Source organism: Prorops nasuta, unplaced genomic scaffold, assembly GCF_024137725.1.
Source record: "Prorops nasuta isolate Cenicafe-Biocafe unplaced genomic scaffold, Cenicafe_Pnas_1.2 PNAS00003, whole genome shotgun sequence".
NCBI lineage: Eukaryota > Metazoa > Arthropoda > Insecta > Hymenoptera > Bethylidae > Prorops > Prorops nasuta.
This window is the reverse complement of record NW_027116800.1, coordinates 5,064,775-5,081,861: the sequence shown is the minus strand read 5'-3', so window position 1 is coordinate 5,081,861 and position 17,087 is coordinate 5,064,775. Positions and strand designations below refer to the sequence as shown.

Sequence of the window (17,087 nt, the reverse complement as noted above, 5' to 3'; positions counted from 1 at the left end):
TAGATTTCACCATTTAGGCTAATGTAGGTCTGTGCATAAATAGTGTCTCTACTGCTGCACCACAAAGTGATCCATTTTAATATATAATCTCGATTATCTTATATATATATATATAGGATAAACAAGATTAAGATAAAGTGTAAAATAAAAGTTATTTGATCTCTCGAGGGGAACATAAGATGATGCTATTGGTAGTGAATTGGAAAGGTTATGTCAGGGTCATGTGAAAATTAATATTAATTTTTTAAATGGAGCCACCTACTTTTCATTGTATATTCTTGTAACTTATCTAAAGAGTTTTCCTAAATACTATATGAATTTATTTTTTCACACATACACACATCCAGTCCTGCACTAGATATTTTGAATTAAAGAAGCATATATAGACACGGGTTTTTCTTAAATATAGTGTGTATACTGCTACGCTTAATCCTCCAAATATATATACTTATAATTTAAAATCAATATATCTAATAATGAATGGCTGTGCAATTATAAATTCTTTTTCTTTTTTTAGAAAGCGCTTGAAATAAGCTCCAAAGATATACAATAGGAAATGGAAATTTCATTTAAAAAGCTCAAGATTATATTCATTTAAACTTCGAATGACTCTTCACGGTTAAACTAATGGTATCGCCTTATGTTCTCGCTTTGAATTCATATAACTTTTGTGCTCCACATTTCTCCTTTCTACTGTTTTATATAAGATAATCGAGACGAATGATATTAAAATACGTTACCTTTTTTTAAAAGTCAATTTTTCAAGAAAAACCTTCAATGAAAAAAGTTTAAAATTTGATAAATATCTATGAATAATAAAGCGAGTTTAATCAAGTTTTTTCATTATTCTGTTTACTTACTTCATCAGCTAGCTAAGCTCTTGCAGCTCAACAATCATAAACGTTATGTTGATTGAGTGTAAAACTTATCTTATTACTTGAACTTATCTTACAAAGCTTTCTAACTTCCAGCCTCTCGAAAAAGACTATATAATATCTTTGAAATTTTAAAGGAGAGTGTGCTTGAATTTCTTTATGTGGCTTATTTGTCTAAAATTAATTGACGTAGTAAAAATGAAAAGCATCATAATAATAAGCTTAAGAATGTATAGCAAAATGCACGTTAAACTAACTAGTGCTATATTATGTTCAATAAGTTTAGTGTAGTTGGTAATATTCTTTTTATATCTGTCATTGAAATTCCTACTAGTCGTATCTTTCGAAAGAGACTCAAACCTCATCGCATTACATATATAATTGGATTTTATCGAAAATTCGTACTCCTATCAATTTTATTAAAATTTACTTAATTTAAGTAGAGTTAATACTCTATCCTTACACCGGCAAAATTAATGAAAGATTTTCTTTCAAGTAACAATTTATTGTTAGCGTTCAAGTAGGCTGTTTCTAATAGTACCAATAAAGTTTTGCTCTTACCCAATGATGATTTAATTCAATAACTCGATAGTTTAATATGTAAAATAAATGGAGCGCATTCTAATGAAGAGGTTATAGAAAGATTAAAGTTTTGTGATAGTAAATCGAAGGATGTTAAGTGAAATGCAAGGAATTACTTTCCAGCAGTAGAGTGGGTAAGGACATTGTGTGGAATGTGTCGTGACAAACCGCAGAAGCATTTGGCCAAGAGAGCTTACTTGAAAGCATACTCTTGAAAGCTTGAAATTTCAGTGTCTCTCAAATGTTTCAGGTACAATAATGTATCTTTTAGCTTCAAAGTGCGATACTCTTGAAAAGTTATTATTGGTCAATTCAAAAGAAAAACTATGAAACATCTGTTCTATCAAAATGCCTTATGTTATTGTCTATTGTGTTTAATATAAATAAATAATTAATTTAGGGATTCTTGCGAATGGTTATAAATTACCGTAGATATATGATCTGATCATTGGTAGTGGAATCGTGCTGATTTTCATTATTAGCCTTTTCATTATTTAAGCAAGCAGTCAGTTCTAATTTTCTCAATTAATCGTACAATTTGTAATCCGTAACTAGACCAAATCTGATTAAAGATATCGATTATCCTGTCTGAATAACGGAGTTTATGATCTATCCGAAATCATGTACTCCCAAACGCGATTGAGAGAAGAATGGGTAATTTAATAATAATGACAGGTAGCGAATTCTTTAAATTACGAAACATCAATCTTATGGTAATTACACACAAATCTGATTTATTAAATTTCAGCCAGAGACAGATTCATCGCTTCAACATTTTCCACTATGTGCAAACATCTCGATTTTTTTTATACCTTAAACGCGCCGTAGTTTTATCATCTTGAAATTCAGTTTTACAATTTGTTTATGTTCAAAGAAGTCGATTATAATATTACTAGTCACGTACTATAAAGTCGTGACTTTTTTCTAGACTCTCCTAAATAAATGTGTTTACATTTTTATAGCTCGAGCCTGGAAAATTACTAGAACCTTTAAAGGAGAAAAGTAGTACTTTGAATAAAGAGACTTTATTTCCAATTACACGTAATAGCTTTTTTTAGTAAGGAATTGAAAGTCATAAAAGAGCATTTTAGATTTTTGTAATATTGTAAATAATTGAAAAATGAAAATTCTTGGGGTCTTCTTAAAATTTTATTAAATAACGCGAAGTGACGAGGCACATACAGCTAGTTGTATACTATGCATAGTTTAATAGATAAAAAAGTGTTACTTTAGAATGTCAATGGTAGCTAACAATGATTAAAATAATGTTATAATTTACACTTGATCTAGTTGATATTTATGACATTAGTTTAATGGGAGCGTTTGCATGATATTAATTTTCTCTGTAAGACGACTGACTGGCAGGATTTGTCGTATTTTTTAAAAAAATCTGAATTAAGGATAACGCGTATCAATACATGGTCCTGAAGCGTTATCCGCACATAAACAGGTCCTGCCACCTTGCCCATCTGGCAGGCATAATTGATCTTGGTTGCACCTTCCGTTTTCGTATTGGCAGACGTTGGTTACTAGAGAACAAAGAAATCAATTTATTACATAGTGAAATTATTAAAAAAAAAAAAAAACTGCGAAGTGTAAAATGTGATAAATGAAGTTTTTCCAATATGTATTAAATATATAACGGAAATACCTCTGGGACATGCTTCCGGTACAACAACGATTCCATACAATTTTCCGCTTCCACCAGGTGGAATCGATATAGGCTCTTTTCTTTCTCCCGAACCTCTCAGTGCAACTTCAATCTTGTGCCTGAAATGAATATGGCAATTGAGTGAGGAAAATGTGCAATCGCTCAGTAAGTATATAAGAATTATTAGACTCACGTTTTCCAGTCAGTCCAATAATAATAATTTTGAGAAACCGCTAGTCCAAATGGATATGATAATTCTCTGACCACCACACGCAGCTCTCTGCTGTCTATATGAATACAATCTGTAAAAAGGAAAAGGCTTGAGCATCGTTTTTTATCGAAAGGTTCGATTCGTTCGAATAATAATAAGTTAATCACATGTATAGCATATAAAACTTACTGATTGTTGATGTTCCTGCGTCAGCCCAGCATAATTCATCAGTGGACCAATCGATGGTTAAAGAATTCGGAAGCTTCACGTGATTACCCTGTAAGAAGATTCCGCGCCCTGTACCATCCTCGTTAATCCATTCCAATTTTGGCGCCGAACGATTCCAATCCGACCAGAATACTTTGCTGAAATTTAAAATGTAATAAATAAAATAGCTCATTGGTAGAATTAGAAAGGACGTGAGTTCGAAATTACCCTCTGTAAGGATGAACTGCAATTCCCCTGGGATTAATTAGACCCTCGGAAACCAAAACTTTACGTTTCTTGGTGTCAAGATTAGCTACCTCTAATGTGCTCTTGCCAACGTCGATCCAGAAAATATTTCTCGATACCCAGTCAACTGAAATTCCTTCGGGACTGGTCACACCAGAAATGAATGTCCTAGATATCGATCCGTTGTATGACAATTCCACTATCCTGTTACCTGCAGTTGTAACATTATTTAAGGAAGCAATATAAATGTAAATGCCGTGTGTGTATCAAGTTTGCCCGAACCGTTTTCTAATTCAATCGCTCCACCAAATCTATGCACGTGTTTATCGATGATGCATACATTAACTGTCTTAAATCGTACTCAAAGTGTTACTTAGCGTAGGTATTACTAGAAGATTCGATTAAATCGTAAATTGATACCATTTATATCTCCAGAATAAGCTTTGCCAGTTTGGCAGTCAATATCTAAGGCAATGGCCATTTGAGTATAGGCTATGTAAATTGGAGTGCCCGGCATGTCGTAAGTAGGTGTAAACGGAATTCTCAAAGTGGCCATTCCCTGGTTAACCAGCAAGAAATTAGAGTCGTGCTTTGGCTTAGATCTGCATGTTGTGCCATCTCCCGTAAAATCTTCATTGCAAACGCAGGCGAATTGGTTAGCCCCTGCCGAAACGCAAGTAGCATCCCTTGAACATATACTTGGATCCTTTCTACAAGATGATTGTGGCCGGCACGTAAAGCCATCTCCATAATAGCCCTAAAATCAAGTTTAGCTCGTTAAGAGCTATGGTCCACTAGTACCCAGGAGCTTCTTGCTCATGGCTTAGAAATTATTTACAAGTTTCGCTCTTCAGTATTAACCGAATCAATCCTAAGAATTGATGGGGAAGCTGAAGAAACTTTGAATTCTGAAGTATCAGCTTTAATAGTTGATAGTTATCCAAATTTAATCAATTTTCGATGTTTTGCCTGCGTTTAATTGAGCTAGTGATGCCATGGAAGGTAATTGAAACAAAATTTAATTTACGTACCGGTTTGCATATGCAAGCGTAATTTTCCGAGGTTTGGTTGTAGCCACAGACAGCATTTCTGCCACAGTTGTATAATACGTTGCAGCCAATGTGATCTTCGATGCACTGACTGATTCCATCTCCGTGATACTTGCTAATACAGATACACTTGTATTCGCCATCATGAAACACGCATTGAGCGTTCATGTGGCATTGCGAAGGATTCATGGTACAGTCCGATTTGATACAATGTCCATCTACCATACTGAATCCTGAGTTGCAATTGCATTCATAACGAGACTTCCAAACGTTGTAAGTGCAACTCTCGTTGTCCTTGCACGATGAATTATCCGAGCATTCGTCTGCAGATAACCAAAGAACATTCCAATTACGTTCTTCCTCAACTAATAATCTCCATGTAAATATATTTTATAATAATCATTGAATGAAACAATATGCTTTATCAAAATATATCATGATTTATGGAAATGTGCTTCGATATTAATTAAAAAAACAGAAAAAAAATTAAGAGATGATAACAGCACCGATTGGAGAACAAATGGTTCCATCTCCCTCGAATCCAGGATTGCAAATACATTTGGCGGTGGTTTCTTCGTGACGACAAGAGGCGTTGGGGTCGCAAATGTCGACTTCCTCGCAGGAAATTTCTATGAGAAATGAGCATGATGCATAGTTTAATTTACGACATACCTCAATTTGCTCTTGAAAGACCGAGGATCTCTCGAAGGGAGTAGGTAAATATAGGGAGATACTGTTTTATATGATTCATGCCAAATGCAATTAATTTACCTGTTTTCACGCAATCAAAACCGTCACCTATGTATCCTACGTTGCAGCGACAAGCGTAGTACGTCGTTTCCTCTTCTTGCACGTAAACGCATTGAGCTTCAGGGTGGCACGTGTTTACAACATTGCACGATGCTATAGAAAAGCGTATGCAATTTTCAATTATTTTTAACGATCAGGGAAATTAGTCAAGCGATCCACTTAATCTTATGTTTCCTTTTCATTAATTACGAGAGCCGCTTCTTTTATGAAAATAACTTGCATCAATGTAATCTATTTCTTGACCTTTCACCTTATTTTGACATAAAATGCAATTATAATACAGACAGAATTAACTTTTCATTGAAATTGGTCATGCAAAGCATTATTGAAAGCACAAGCAGAGCAGTCGCATTATATTATGTATAGCTTCTGTACTGTATGTATATACGCGTATCGTTATTGAAAGAAAAATAGTAATTTGAAAAAGATATGATTTGTAAAAATTCAAGTCAAGACGGATCATTTTGAACATTTCTTGCACATGTAATTATGGACTAGTAGAAGGATCTCGATATAGGAGCCATCTTGCCTCGAAATTCGTGTCGTTTCATGGAGACAACTTTAAGAGATTTACGTATTTTCGATTATTGATTATTCTTATTGGAACTATTGGATTTAAATGTAATAAAAGGACTTAAGCCAAGCGAGAAAAGGTCCGTACAATGAATTCCTGATGGACCCATCGTGTCCAAGTTGAGTCCAGGCCTAGGAATGCAAATCTCCTCCGGTAGGTCGTAATCAAATCCCCAAGGACATATGCAGTAGTCGTCCAAGCATTCTGGGAGTGGTCGCGCCAATACTAAAACGCACGATGCCACGATGCCCCGTGGAATGTTAGTAGTATTTTTTTACTATCAACTGCCATATACTACTAGCAGTACGGCGTCGCATCGTGAATTTTTTTCAATAAGTCATTCACTCGGAATAGCTTCTAACTTATCATCGAGCTATGACTTCTATCCCTTTAGTACGCACTTCATCTAAGATGTCGACAATCAAGATGTAAGAAATAAAAACCACCGTAAAGCGTCATCCATAACAACTTCCATCTCTGAAATACGCCACTACATGTAATTCGAACCATCATAAAGCCTCCAGTCCTATCAAAATTCCCAACTCTATTTATAAACGATTCTCGCATGAATCTTTTAACTTTGATTTTTCAACATTTATTAGAATCTCTACCGTTTATCCACCAATCTCCACTGTAATTGATAATCTGTTAGATTGACATTTGGCAATGTAGAACTACTATAGTCAGCTTTATTCTATAGCAATCATATCTACTGCTTGCAGACCGCAAATATTCTTTGAGTTTTATTTCATTCAGTATTCAGGCGCTTTTTTCATGCGAGTTAAGTGTGTTAGCAAAAGTCTGTTGCTCTTTAGAAAGCACATGTTCCAAGGATTAAAATCGTCCCTTACTCGTTGCTGAATTGGCTTCGCGGATGATCGTTTATTAAATTAAAAAAAAACAAGACTCTTAAAATGATTGCATGAACTTACAATTTCGATTATCGGTAGAGACAGCACTGTCTGGTCCTTGTCTCACACAGGTATTATTCGCATAGTTCCAACCATCTGGGCAATAACACATTCCTATTATACATGTAGGCTGTGGTGGTACATGCGTTGCATTAGCTTCCGTATCGGGATAGCAGGTAAAACCATCGCCTGTAAAATCCATAAAATACTTTATGAGCGTTATTTACAATGTTAACTATTATGTCGATTCATGCACGGTGTACGTGATGTCTTTTTGCGAAAAGAGTGAGTGAGAAAACAAAAGAGAAAGAGGGATAATAATTGGAAATATACGGAAGATGGATAAGTTACCGACGAAGCCTGGTAAGCAAGAGCAAACGTATTTTTGCCTGTTGCCGTCAAAGCTGCACATTCCATTAGGGGAGCAGTTGTTCTCAACGTCACAGGATTCTGTAGAAAATCGATGGTAAGTTTGTAGTAATAGAAGGTGTACTGCCGGCCGAGGGGACGCCGGGTAAATTAGATTGCGCTTCTGACGACTTACCATTTTGTACAGGGTAACAGCCTTGGTCGGTTTCCTCGAATCCAGAAATACACATGCAAGTTGGAGCTCCGTCCACCATTACGCACTGTTCGTAGTTATCGCAACGAGTATCTTGACAAGATCCCACCTCTGATGGTACGTGAAGAGAAGTTAACAATAATTATATTTTGTAAAATTATATTGAGTTTGAAGTATGAAATAATTGAGAAAAAGACACAAACTCTCGCAAATGCGTCCATCACCAATAAATCCAGATCTGCAATGGCACGTGTGGCTACCCTCCTGATTAATGCATTGTGCATTCGGCGAACATGCATGATTGCCAGCTGTACATTCATTTACGTCCACACAAATGGCACTTCCATCTTCCTCGTACAAGTACTGATATCTTAAAATACAGAAAAGAATGATGAAATTACCGAAGTAATTGCAGACACTATATAAAACTTAAAATATATGTATAAAGATATAATTAAATATTTTCTGATTTACCCTGGATTGCAAACACATTTAAATTCATCCCCATCTACCACGCAAGAGCTGTGAGGTCCGCAGGTTTCGCGTCCTTGAATGCAAGGATCCTCTTCTTCGAGTGGAGCAATTTTTGTATTAACAGCAAAACGTATAATGCCTTCTGTAGATTCATATGTGGTTACTCCTCTAAAGAACTTGAGTCTGGTAGTGGCTTCTTTCGAACTTGTAGCTGCGTGGTGACATTCATTGAAGGTGATAGTTTGATCATGGATGAATGGATATTCGCGCTGTTCGGAACCTTCGATTAACTTGCAGGTCTTCTCAGTATGGGAACGAATAACTCCCGCTTCGCCGCGGGTATAAAGCTCGTCGTGATCGCTAAATTCAACCCTTGTATCTTTTTCCATTCGGGGTAACGAACCGACGATCTCTGCCTCCATTCTCAATTGACCAAAGACGTCTAATCCGAGGTATTTACTGCGGATCACCACTTTACTTCCGGTACCGGTAAAAGTCAACTCCGAAGTGTGATTGAAAAGTCCACCTGGATTGGCGAAATACGTTGATTAAAAATCCAGTACAAAATTAAAAGCAATAATAATGACTGATAATACCTGTCAATTGATAACCATTCTTCGTTTCGCTAACTGGTTTAGCAAATAGCCAACCTATTACTCCGCCAAGATTATTTAGAAGCTGGAAATGAGGACCGATCTGTTCCGGTATTCTTGATACTGCAGTATAGGTTCTGCCGTCCTTTGTCTGCACGTAACACTGCAAATCCCTCGATTGAAATTCGATTCCATTGATCGTTCCGTAGATCCGACCAATTACCCGAAGTGGGACATCTGAAACGTCCAAGTTACGGAAATTGGCGCTACAGAGTTGATCATTATGCCTTCATAGGGACAATTTCGAACTCCATTATCCAATTTGCCATGTAGCTATATACACATTTCAATAGAAATACATATATATACCAATATACAATGGTGGTGCTATCAAATATAGAGAAGAAGACCTTATTTACAGGGAATTCATGCATTTCAATTGATGAATTTCATTTTAGCTTTGCGAATGATGCTGCATTTCATGGAGTTGGCAGAGTAGGGGCTCCTGCAGTTATAAAGTAAATATAGATCAGAGAGAGGAGAAGTGCAGGCGGCTCAATGTCCTGTTGTCCAATGTAAACGACGTGGTTAATGTCAAGAAAGTTTAAGGGTGTCTGTTAAAAGCAACCTCTCAGTTGCTAAATCCCTTTTCGTATCTCTTCGAAGAAACGTAATTTTCTAATTTTGCTAAGTAAGTCAAATATTGAAGGGTCAATATACTTACAATGCCTCTTAGCAAGTATATTTAAGGGAGATGATATAATTTGAGCTGGTAGTAGTGTAAACTTCCTTAATAACCTTACCATTTGGTTGACAGGACTTTCCATTTCCGAAGTATCCTTCTTTGCAGCTGCAGCAAAATCCAACTTCGTAATCCACGCAAGTAGCTTTGCTATGACAGCTGGTGCTTCCGGTCCTACAACTTGACACTTCATTTCTCGTGCTGGTATCTTAAAAGCAAAATAAAATAAGCTAATAATTCTTAAATTATTATTATTAGAAGCCTGTACAAACATTACCGTCAATGTTATCAGGTGCTTCAATGTCGTCTCCATCGGGAATAGGGCCGATCTGGAAAACCCACTGGCCTGGTCTATTCACGTTCGACCATCTACAAGGAGCAATTTTTTTTGTTTTCTTTCTTTTTTTCGTAACATCCAGTATACAAATGTATTACGAATCGACGATAGGTATATAAAAATCGTGCTTTTTACTTGTCAATATTCTGAATCTGATCTGTTCCGGATCCTTTCAACGTATACATTCTGCCATCGCTCATAAATCCGGCTTGAGCTTTTGCGTCTGGCAAACCACTGGGATGTGATTCTCCCTGTATCCATTGTATCCCGTTCTCCGGATACAGAAGTTCGGCATAGGAATGCGTTCCGTTTGATGAAATAGCCACTTGATAGGTATTTACCTTAATTTAGAAATAATTTTGTACTTTGACTATAGGGTAGTACTAATCCAACATACTAGTTTAAATGCAATTACCTTGTCACTTTTCTCGTTATAATAACCAACGTCGATCCAAGTAGCCAGAAAAACGTGAGTGGGGACGAAATTTAAAGCGTTCTTAAAAGAGCTTCTGATTATCCCACTTGCTCTATCAAGAACATCTTGTGAATTCGTTTCGCCATAAAATACTTTGCCCGATGCTCTCGTGTCAACGTGCGTATAAAGGGGTGCAATGACGGGATCGTCCAAAGGAAAGGCAATGTTGAAAAACCTCTGCATCGCTCTAATAAACGTAATCACGCCATTTCCGTTTACCTAGAATTATTGAAAAACACGTGACAACCAATTTATAAATATATGAGTGTTACTTGGAAGAAATTTCGTTAATAGCTTGACAAGTGAGTTGGGTGATTGAAATGATTAATGACGCAAGTGAAGTTCGGTCACATGATGTAACGTGATACAATAATAACTCGAAGCTTATTAATTTATGGGCGTATAAACGAAATGATTAATGTACGGCAAAAGTTGAAATTTTTGCTCTTATTCACTATATAAGGGCTAGACATAATTTTAGAGTCGTCTAGTCATCACAACTTCACTTCTGCTATTGTGCGGTTAATTTAATATAATCACGCTTTTCCCCATATCCGACAGTGACGCAACTTCCTATCATAATAAATAAGAAAAATATGAAATTCTCCATAATAAGATTTAAATTCTATTCAGAATTATTTTATAATTATATATTACCTATAACGTGATAAGATATGAATTTTATATTTTACTCCTCTTATTATTATTAACGGTTCTCTTTTTATACGTAACTACATTACTGTCTATAGACCGCTTATTATTATTCGTACACGAAAGTTCATTTGGAATAGCTCCGATATATACAGGAACATTTGCTTCTGGTGAGAGAGAATTACGCAATTACAGATAAAATATCGGATATTATGCAATAGTAATTGTTATCACTAAAATCTGAGGTTTTGTTTTTTAAACAGCGAATATATATTCCCACGTTCTTCTTTGCCATGTCTGATCAAATTTCTGCGTGTTATACAGCACACAAACCTCGAATCAGAATGATTCTTTATCTAAATGCTGAAATATTGACCCACATTGTCATTCACGTGAGGTTAATGCTATGAGGCGCCGCATCGAATTTACTGGTCCTTTTTTTTATCAAGTCTCGCATCGTTAATGGACGACCCGGTCACGCGAGTTGACACGTATTAAGACTACCGAACAGTAATCTTCCACAAAATAGTCGCATTTCTTTATTCTCGGATTAGGCTATTTCTTATCGTCTCAATTACTCGTAAAAACACCAAGATAGCTATCAAATATGGTATATAGTTCCGTATAAATAAAAAAAAATGGAAAAATTCCAAGTTAAAAAAGGCACATAATTATGAGAATATTTTTTAAATCAGTTGGGATGTTACTATATATAGCGGATATTGTTACTGAATTTTCAGTAAAACTATTATCCGATTGATTTCAGGTAGATCCTGACAACGGTAGGAACGATTCATGTCCGTGCGAGAATTTGCTCATCATAGTGGTCATGAGACGTTAGACTGCTATCTTCTCTGGGGCTATCACCAGGAGTCATAGGTCGAAGCCAAACCGATGACACACACGCATACACGTGACACTAATACCATGAATGGGGAGGAAAGCAGTGAAAATAGACAGCAGAGCCAGAAATTAATAGTATGTTGATTTCTCACCTTTCCATGAAAAATCGTTTCCTGACATTAACTCTCATCTATACGTATCATCCCTTTTCTTTTATGCTCAAAGATGAATTGAAAACCACATGTGCTCAAAAATTAAACTGAACCTACTTTTAATTTATATGTCCAGTTGAAAGATCAACTTTAATTTTAAAAAATCAAACCGAAATAAACCATTAGTTGTCATTATTTGATGCAATTGGTTCGATTTGATTATTTGTGACATTTGTGAAAGCAAGTATATCTCAAACCACAGAAAAGTAAGTGTAGCTGTTAATTGAAGATAAATAGAAAAAATACGGTAAATAGAGATAAGAAGAGAGTTTCTCGATAACACGCGATATTCATCTATTCAGCAATGACCCAGCTCTTCGCATCATGGGGTATGATGCAATTTGAATTGATATAAAAGTAAATGCAAATTTTAGGGAGAATACTTCTTTGATATATACAATAGTCAAGCTGTAAAAACTATACAAATCGAGGAAAAGAGTTCAGGAATATTTTATAATAGTTTATGACTTTTTATAAAGAAATATCAGGTTCGATTATGCGAATCAATTTGACGAAATATTAGGTCGATCTAAATATAGTTGAACGTACTAACCCCTAAAAACTTAAGAATATAGCGACCACCTTCGTACGATATCCGGGTAAAGAATGAAGTTTGTGCAATCGTTGGAATGGCGGTATGACAGATTGAAAAAGATGACAAAATCGGCCGTAGAAGTAACACCGGCAAGGGTAGTAAGAAGCTCGCAGCACGCGCTAACGCAATCGGCTATAATCGGCTACAATCATTTAGATGACTGCGAATCGTCGCTGATAAGTGCGACGGAATGGAGATGATTGTCGTGTAGGCAGTGTCCTAACTGGTTCGTCGTCGTGCCTCCATCATTCTTCACGAGTCTTACATTAAACATGTGCATCTGTGTCAATCAATCCGTCATAATTCATCCAAGACTCGTGAGATTTATGAAGCTTGACACGTGCCCGACATTAGATAGTAGAGGCTACAAAACAACTTCATTGAATACTCTCGCTGCCCTAGTAAATATCGTGCATCCCATTGTCATCTTCATCCATTTATACCGCATTTCACTCGCCTCGTGCTCAAGTCTTTCAACTTCGTTCAATCGTCCTCTTAGCAAAGCATTATACTTGTAACGCCAAGCTTTGCAAACTTTTTTTTCCAGGCTTTTTGGCTCTTTGGATACACGCGCAATGTTTTCCCTTTAAACGAGAATCTAAAGGCGTGACGGTTTGAATTTCGCAACAGCTCCCATTAACACCGACGGCAGACTAATGTGGGAAAGTGCCAAGGCTAATCGTCGGTGCTCAGCGTTACAGAGATCACCGGCTGCGGTTTCTTCAATTAACGACTCTTTTGATAAGCGAGATTAGTCATTGCACTTACCTACGCACATCCACGCAGGAACTCCGAATTGAGCGTATCGGACGTCCGACTAAACGCGACCATTCGTCATTTAATATATGTAATTCTGTCACAATTTAATTGTTCAAAATTTATTCACAGATAAATAGACAAAAATTACCTTATTCGCTTCGTCTCATCGTTGAAAAAAGCTTCATTTCTGATTACTGTTCAAATACTTTCTCAGCTCGATTATATATGAATTTCACAGAATTCGCAGTCTAATGAAAAATGCAAAGAATTAATAGCCACGGTTTAGTCAATTCTTAATGCATCTTATTGCTCTTATCTCGAAAGATTATTTAGCCTGCCGCTAATAAACATGAGAATTAGAAGCAGCGAGTGGTGTGTTTACACCGTAGAATCGATCATTGTATTATAATTGAATGAGCAACGTTCCTCTATGATGCAAAGTGAAAATTGCACAACGAGCCAAATTGAATCATGATTCTTGGACACCTTTGTCCAGTTTATCCCCATTTATTGTTCGATATTATTTCATTCCTTTTTGTTTAGCGTTCAGTATTTGCTTTGATAATACTCGATTGATTTACGATTCGATCAACTCCCATTGCACATTCGCCTAATACTCCTAAAGTCATCTGTGCACTCGTGCATGCTGCCACCTCATTAATAATGGCTCAATGGTATTAATAGAAGATTATCTTATTGACTATCTCAGCCAACGAACCGTTGTCGATGGACTCTAATTGCAATAAGCATGTGAGCCTCCGCGATTTATCGCCATCCTATGCAATTGCATGAATAACGTCCGCAATGTGGATGGATGGTCTAGGTACAAACAAAATGATGAGAGACAATCTCTTATCACGTTTCGGAACATCTTGAATAAATCCACATTTTTCTTTCAATGATCTATTAAAAATACTGGATATTCTAGAATTCATCAAATATACATATAATAAGTGGTTATGTATGTAAACATTTATGAATTCTATATGGATAATTTTGTGTTTACGCTTGAAAGGATTCATCTTGGATGTAGCTGCAGTACTAATTTAAAGTGTTAGAAGAAGAGTCCCTAATATGCTTACAACGTAATACACGTGCTCGTTCATTCATACAGGTTTTACTAGAGCTTGAAAGACAATAAGCTTCTAAAACGAGATTACCTTTAGTTACTACTGTATTCATGCCTGTTTACCAATGACGACGCAAGTATTTCAAATGCTTCGATCTTTTCTCACGAATTTCATTGCTTATATTAGCGTGCAGTTTGGTTCTAAATGACCTTTCAATCTTAATTTTATGATAAGACGAAACACTGCTTCGTTATTTTTGTCCCAAATAAATATAATCACTTTTTTCTATATTTGTAATAAATGATAATTTAGGTAATTCCAAATTTTTACTGTAAAAATATTCTAGATTTATACATTTTTTAAATATTAAGTAATTTTTAGAAAGTGCTATAAAGAAATTTCCTTCGATATTTTACTTTTCTTAATTGTTTTTATTCTTTGTAGAAGCACTTCATTAAATAAGCGTTTTTGAATATAAATTTAAATAATATAACAGGGCTTCAATGAATTTTTTATTTATAAGTTGCAAATTTAACGAACTGTCTTAAAAAAATATCCAGATTCTACATAAATTTACTTTAAACGTAACGAGGCATTCACACGCTACTTTATCTGTTCAACATCAGATTGCAATACCTTTATTTTTTCACCAAATATTAATGTTTAAAAAGGTAACAACTAAAATTTAATTTTTTACGACCATCCTAATTGTTATACATTGTTACATATATATTAACGGAACTATATTTAATTAAAAATTGACGCAATGATTAAAGGGATGAAACACTTTATCAAAATTATCGTAAAAAGGCCATAAATTTGCAATTAGCGAATTATTGATTATCCGGATATTCATTGTCCTAATTTACGTTATCTGGAGCCCAGTATATTTGGTATTCACAGATGACTCCATCCAGCAAAGTTTGTTTTGTCATTATCTTCTTCCGATATGTCAGAATAAGAAACGAGATGTTACTACTGATTTCGCGGGGTCGAATCATAGAATAATGACGAGCCAATGCAATTAGACGACTGCGAAGCCTAAAACTACTTTACCATCATTGAGTTGAATGAATTCGTGTCATGCCACAAGATGAGGATAGATTAGGCCACGAAGTAAATTAAGGGGATGACTGAACGCTCTAGCGCGGCTTTCCTACATTACACGTCGGCGGATATACATAGAATTAGTAGCAATGAACGAAATAGTCTTGACTGCAACCATAATTTGGACTTCTCTCAGAAATATATTGCACCATTACTCGTTTTCCAAGAACACCAATCCTTCCTTTTGCGTCTCTTTTTAATAAAAAAGTTATTAGTTCTTACATTCATATATCTTTGGGACAAATATTTTTATCAATTCGAGTGAGAATGAAACGTTTGAAATATGTTGAAAATTTCTTCTTACTCATCAGTACACACAATTAGACAGCTCTGTAAACTGGCTACATTTCAAACTATATTTCTTACATTATCAGTTTAGCGTAAGATGTTGGGGTATGTCAGAAATATCAGTAGACACGATGAAGATCTTCAACTGAATAAACAGTCAGGGAGGAAATTTCTCGCTAAATAAGACTGCTAGCTGAGCAAAAAGCTATTTTAATGCATTGTTTACCATTTGAACCAGCAAAATACAATAATATTTAAGATAATCATAGATTACAACAAAATGGATTAAGAATTGTTTGAATTAGCTTTTTGCTCCTTGTATATTATAATTGATAAATAATAATATATTATACACAGAGTTATTCTAGATTGATGAACAGATGAAATTGAAATACTTACAAATATTTTATTGTAAATGTTGTCATAGAAGGCGATGGGAGTTTTTAGCGTAGTTTCACTAGAAATGAGGATACCATTAGCATCTGGCTGAAGAATATTGGCGTTGGATCCGGTATAGGGATAAAGGTCGTTCTTAGATATCGCGGCGACAAAGGGCATTAATAGGGCCACGAGGGCCAGGCCGAGGAGGCCCGAGTGTACGGCTCGAGCCATTCTATCGGACTGGCTTAACGCTACTAACTACCAAGAGTACGGACCAACCGATCGGGCCGCTTCACAACTTCTCCTCCCGATCTTTCTCCCGCTCGCTTCTTCGCCCTCTACTCTACATTATTTTGCTCTTTCCTCCTACTTCTCTTCCTCTTTCTTCTTCTTCTTTCTCCTCGTCGTCTTCGTACGCCAACTCGGATTCGTTCGCTGTGTTCGCGTTCCCTCTAACCCCTGCAAAGACCCCTCGCTCAAAATACAAGATTCCCAAGCTCTCTCTCTCTCTCTCTCCCTCTCTGTTTCGTGGATACACGCTCCGCTCCAGACACTCGCTCCTACTCTAGTCTAATCGCATCTATCCTACGTGCTGCAACAACACTCACCACAATACGGAGGCGCCTGCAGTTTCACATAGCCACACAACTTGCGCTCCTCGATATTATTCATTAATGTCTCCTAGAGTGCACGCCAACCAACGCGCTCCACATTTTATTAGACATGCATGCGGGCACTTGAATTTGGTGCCTTAAAAATTTTATTGGATTCCTTCTTCTTTACTGAAAACCTCTATCGAATCGACAACGTTGGAAGTACTTCCGTTCTCATTATTATATAGTTCCAGTATTACATGGATAAATGTTGATGTGCGTTTGTTGT

General features: G+C 36.1%; 1 protein-coding gene across 2 annotated transcripts; it reads right to left on the bottom strand.

Moving 5' to 3' along the window:
* Nucleotides 1–2,593: 2,593 nt before the first annotated feature.
* Nucleotides 2,594–16,728, bottom strand: Ndg (Nidogen). 2 transcript variants are annotated; one of them, XM_066746909.1, is made up of 20 exons: nt 16,224–16,728; nt 10,240–10,518; nt 9,960–10,165; nt 9,765–9,856; nt 9,549–9,695; nt 8,749–8,982; nt 8,153–8,678; nt 7,882–8,048; nt 7,661–7,789; nt 7,468–7,566; nt 7,138–7,305; nt 5,593–5,724; nt 5,328–5,450; nt 4,804–5,144; nt 4,193–4,529; nt 3,755–3,983; nt 3,509–3,684; nt 3,302–3,410; nt 3,109–3,227; nt 2,594–2,986 (listed from the first exon to the last, which is right to left on the bottom strand). In XM_066746909.1, exons 1-20 carry the CDS (start codon nt 16,434–16,436, stop codon nt 2,853–2,855), a joined length of 3,960 nt encoding a protein of 1,319 aa, XP_066603006.1. In that variant the 5' UTR covers nt 16,437–16,728; the 3' UTR covers nt 2,594–2,852. The 2 variants fall into 2 exon arrangements, with proteins under 2 accessions (XP_066603006.1, XP_066603007.1); XM_066746910.1 differs by lacking the exons at nt 5,328–5,450; nt 5,593–5,724 and having other exon boundaries at nt 16,224–16,615.
* Nucleotides 16,729–17,087: the final 359 nt, after the last annotated feature.

What these genes read in the sequence shown, in the direction of transcription:
- Ndg (XM_066746909.1), bottom strand. Translation starts at nt 16,436, where the DNA reads ATGGCTCGAGCCGTACACTCGGGCCTCCTCGGCCTGGCCCTCGTGGCC. An exon ending in CTCTACCGATAATCGAAATT is followed by an intron (nt 5,725 to 7,137) that starts GTAAGTTCATGC and finishes GCTTTTCTATAG; the next exon opens with CATCGTGCAATGTTGTAAAC. An exon ending in ACGCTTGCATATGCAAACCG is followed by an intron (nt 4,530 to 4,803) that starts GTACGTAAATTA and finishes ACTTGATTTTAG; the next exon opens with GGCTATTATGGAGATGGCTT.